Source organism: Myotis davidii, unplaced genomic scaffold (assembly GCF_000327345.1).
Source record: "Myotis davidii unplaced genomic scaffold, ASM32734v1 scaffold274, whole genome shotgun sequence".
In the NCBI taxonomy this organism is placed as follows: domain Eukaryota; kingdom Metazoa; phylum Chordata; class Mammalia; order Chiroptera; family Vespertilionidae; genus Myotis; species Myotis davidii.
The window spans coordinates 2,250,779-2,254,540 of NW_006285613.1; the positions used below are offsets into that span (position 1 = coordinate 2,250,779).

The following is a 3,762-nucleotide window of genomic DNA, read 5'->3' on the forward strand; positions in this document are numbered from 1 at the left end:
GCGGGGGGGGGGCTGTGGCCTCCCAGTGCTGTTGGAAGGGGCGCTTCCTTCTTGCTGGGAGCTGCTGGCTGTCGCTGTCGCTGGAATGGGCGCGGGTACCTGCCTCCAGCAGCATCTCACGTGTCTGATTTGCGGCTCGGTGAGGGCTCCGGGTCAGAGCCCGGCAGCGCCCTCGCCAGGACTGGTCTCAGTTAAGAGCAGGCGGGTTCTGAGCAGGGTCCTGAGGAACTTGCCAGAAGGAAGCAGCTGGTCTTTATTTCTCCTGTCCACACGCGTCTCTTCTCTTCCGGATGCCGGGGCCTGCCGGGCCTGTCCCCCGGGTCCAGGCTGTGCTGTTAGAGCAGGCGTGGCTTCTGGTCCCTATGTCTTGGCTTGGTTGGCTCCCACGCGGTTGGAACGTTCCTTGGGCCCCGATAAGGAAACTGAGGCTGGGAGAGGCAGAGTGTGCCAGGTGAGGGCACACAGACGCCTCCCCAGGCCCATCGCAAGGCTCATCCGAGAGGAGGGGGACTGTCCTCACAGGTCACCTGGGCACAGGGGCTCCCAGGAGAGTGAGTGACGGGGGTGGGGCGGGTCCGAGGAGCAGATGCTGGAGGGAAAGGAAGTGGCGGGAACAGGGAATGTGAGAGCCCAGGGCCCTGGGCCTGTGAGAGCCCAAGGGAGAGAGAGATAGGAACACTTAGAAGGGAAGCTGTGAGCCATGAGGCTGGTAAGAGGCCGGCAGGCGGGGCAGAGGGGAGGGGCCTCTGAGCACAGGTTCCTAGTTCACATTGGGTCCTGTAATTCCAGGTTCACTGCAGGTTCTTGAGCTAGGAAATGTCCTGGAGAAAAGGTTTTTGGCTTTTTGTAATTAAAAAAAATTTTAAGTAATTTTAAAAATTGATTTCAGAGAGAGGAAGGGAGAGGGAGAGAGAGATAGGAACATTAGTGATGAGAGAGAATCATGGATCAGCTGCCTTCTGCACGCCGCCCCCAACCCCCCACTGGGGATCGAGCCCACAACCCAGGCATGTGCCCTGACCAGAATTGAACCATGACCTCCTGATTCATAGGTCGGTTCTCAACCACTGAGCCACACCAGCCGGGGAGAAAAGGTTTTTTGAGGCACGTTAATTATTCTGGCCGACTTCCGATGACCAACGGAACAATGGCACTGAGAGGGAAGCAGGAGATGGGCTAAGAGGCTTCTGTCATAACCCACATGGACAAAGTAAGCACTTGTCCTGGGGTGGAGCCCTCTGGGTGCGGAGGTCCAGACCTGGCAAACTCCTACTCATCCTCCAAAACCCCAAGTCAAATGCTTCCTCTTTGCCATCACTTTCAGTGATCCCCTGGTCTCCTATTCCAGGCAGAATGTTTTTAGAACTCTTAAATACACCTAATTCGGTTAAAGCCTATATTGAATTATATGAGAGTTATTTGCAAATACATTTACTTCTGCTGAGAGATTATGAATCACTGAAAAAGGGGCCACTGGCTAATTTATCTTTATTTCCCTAAAGCCCGTGAGGTCCTCAGAAAATGTTAATTGGTTGAATAAATTAAAGAGAGAAAAAAACAAAAACCAGAGAGACGTGCGGCTTTAATGACATACCAAGTGCAGGAAGCAAGTCACAAGCCGCCCTCCTTCCCCATCAGGCCGGTCAGTTCCCCATGAGCTAGCTGGGAGGCGGGCTGCCCCCACCCCCCGTCCCCCCGTACCCCTCCCCCGCCTGCCCCTTGCCCTGGCCGGAGTGTGCAGAATGAGGGATTGAATCTTCAGCTCAGAGAAGAGGGAGGAGTGGATCAGGGAGACGCCTGGGTGGCAGACCCAGCTGGAGCCCGAGTGGAGGGAGAGAGGAGGGGGCTGGGCAAGGCCAATGGGGCCGGGGAGGGTCTGGTCCACCCTCCTGGGGCCGCTCCCTGACTGGGCAGAGCCTCCTGAGACATCACAGACATGACTCCAGGCCCCGCCTCCTAGCGGCTGACGCTCCGGGACAGCTGTTGTCCTGTAACCAGCAAGCGCCTCACCGGACAGTGGTCGGAGCGTCAGCCCAGGGTCCGTGGGCTTTCTGGGCCCTTCGACAGCAAACCATCCCCTCCTCTCAGATGCACCAGATACTGATTACGGCTTTTTGTGGGGCCGGGGGTGAGGTTAGAAACACGACGTTCAATCTACGCGTTTGAGGAAAGGCCAGCATGTGCCCACACGCATCTGAACCTACGACATGGGTGTTTGGCGTCAGGGTGGTGGGGAGGCCACAGCCTCGCCCCGGAGGGCAGCATGGATTTCACGGCCCCATTGCTGTTCCACTCAAGGTCCCCTGTGTGGGGGGGAGGGCCGTGCCCTTGCGGACGATGCGCGGTGCCTACATGGCCACCCCGGCCGCAGACACGGTCAGGGACGCGCTCCAGCGGCGAGGAATTGCGGCGGGAGCTCAAGCGTGTCGCCTGCCCTGGGCCTCTGGGCTCTGGGCCCTGGGCTCTGGGCTCTGGGCTCTAGGCTCTGGGCTCTGGGCTTGGGGACAAGGAAGTCAGAGCACGCTCCTCGCTCTAAAGGACCTGACCAGTGGGCGGGCCTCGAAGGGAGGGCCCTCAAAGGCTCCTGGGAGTGGGGCCCTGAAGGCTGAGTAGGATTCCTCACCCCAGAAAGGGGAGGCGGGCACCCCAGGCAGAGGGACAGCGGATGGGTGACCTCCCCCCTCTCCCCACAAGACCTCCCACCCCCAGCCCCTCCCACCCCTGCCACGTGGGCGGCCCTGGGAGACCCGGGCGTGTCCCTGGCCATGGGTGACGCCCTCCTGGCCGTGCTCTGGCTGCAGCTCACACCCCCGACAACTCCTTCATGGGCTTCGTGTCCGAGGAGCTGAACGAGACGGAGAAGCAGCTCATCAAGGCCGGCAAGGCCAGCAACATGGCCGTGGTGTACGGCAAGGAGGCCAGCATCTGGAAGGTGCGCCCCGCCCGCCTGCCCGGAGCAGCCACCCCGGACCCGCTCCCACCTGCCCCCCGACGGATGGCCGATGGCCATGGGGAAGCCTGGCTGGGGCTGGCCCCTTCCCCCCTCCCTGTCCCTGCTCTGCCCAAACTCAGACCGAGGTCTGTGACTTCACCCTCCCCCTCCCTGGGATGGTGAAGGGGGCTTAGGCGAGACTCGGGGGTTCTGTGGGACGGGAGGCCATGGAGAAGGCGGGAGAGGTCCAGGGATTGGCACCCACTTTCAGGGCGGGGTCCCGGAGAAGCGCTGCCGGTGGGGAGGCTGCCTGCTCGCCCGTCACTGACCTGCTCTCTCTCCTCTTTTCTCTGCGCCCCTGGCCACGAGGCAGCTCCAGGTAGGACTGTATGCCGCGTGCTCCCTCCTCCTCCCGCCCCTCCTCCTCCTGCGTAGCACGTGGCTGTTTTGTGGAATGACCCTCACGCTGGAGTGGTTGGGGTGAGGTTCAGCGAACAGTGACTCAGACGGTTGAGGGCAGAGAGGAGAGGGGCTGTGCCAGGGCCGCACAGCTGGTGAGCGGCCGCCGACCTAAGACTGGCCCACAGCTCCTGCTTCCAGACCAGGGCTCTCCCTCCTGCTGCCCCGCCTCCCTGGGGCAGGGCGGGGCTCCCACCTCCCCCTCGCCCCCCAGGGGAAGGAGAAGGTCCTGAGCATCCTGAGCCAGCACATGGAGGTGCACGGCACCGTGTTCTACGAGAGCCAGCGGCCCCCCGAGGTCCCCGCCTTCGTCAAGAACCACGGCCTCTTGCCGCAGCCCGAGTTCCAGCAGCTGCTGCGCAAGGCGAAGG

General features: G+C 61.6%; 1 protein-coding gene across 1 annotated transcript in view; it reads left to right on the forward strand.

Moving 5' to 3' along the window:
- The window catches only part of MGAT5B (mannosyl (alpha-1,6-)-glycoprotein beta-1,6-N-acetyl-glucosaminyltransferase, isozyme B), a 54,476-nt gene that overhangs the window by 47,215 nt on the left and 3,499 nt on the right, over nt 1–3,762 (forward strand). Inside the window, exons 11-13 of the mRNA XM_015559220.1 lie at nt 2,802–2,932; nt 3,306–3,311; nt 3,606–3,761. Of these exons, the coding sequence (XP_015414706.1) occupies nt 2,802–2,932; nt 3,306–3,311; nt 3,606–3,761 (293 nt within the window). The remainder of the gene's footprint in view (nt 1–2,801; nt 2,933–3,305; nt 3,312–3,605; nt 3,762) is intronic.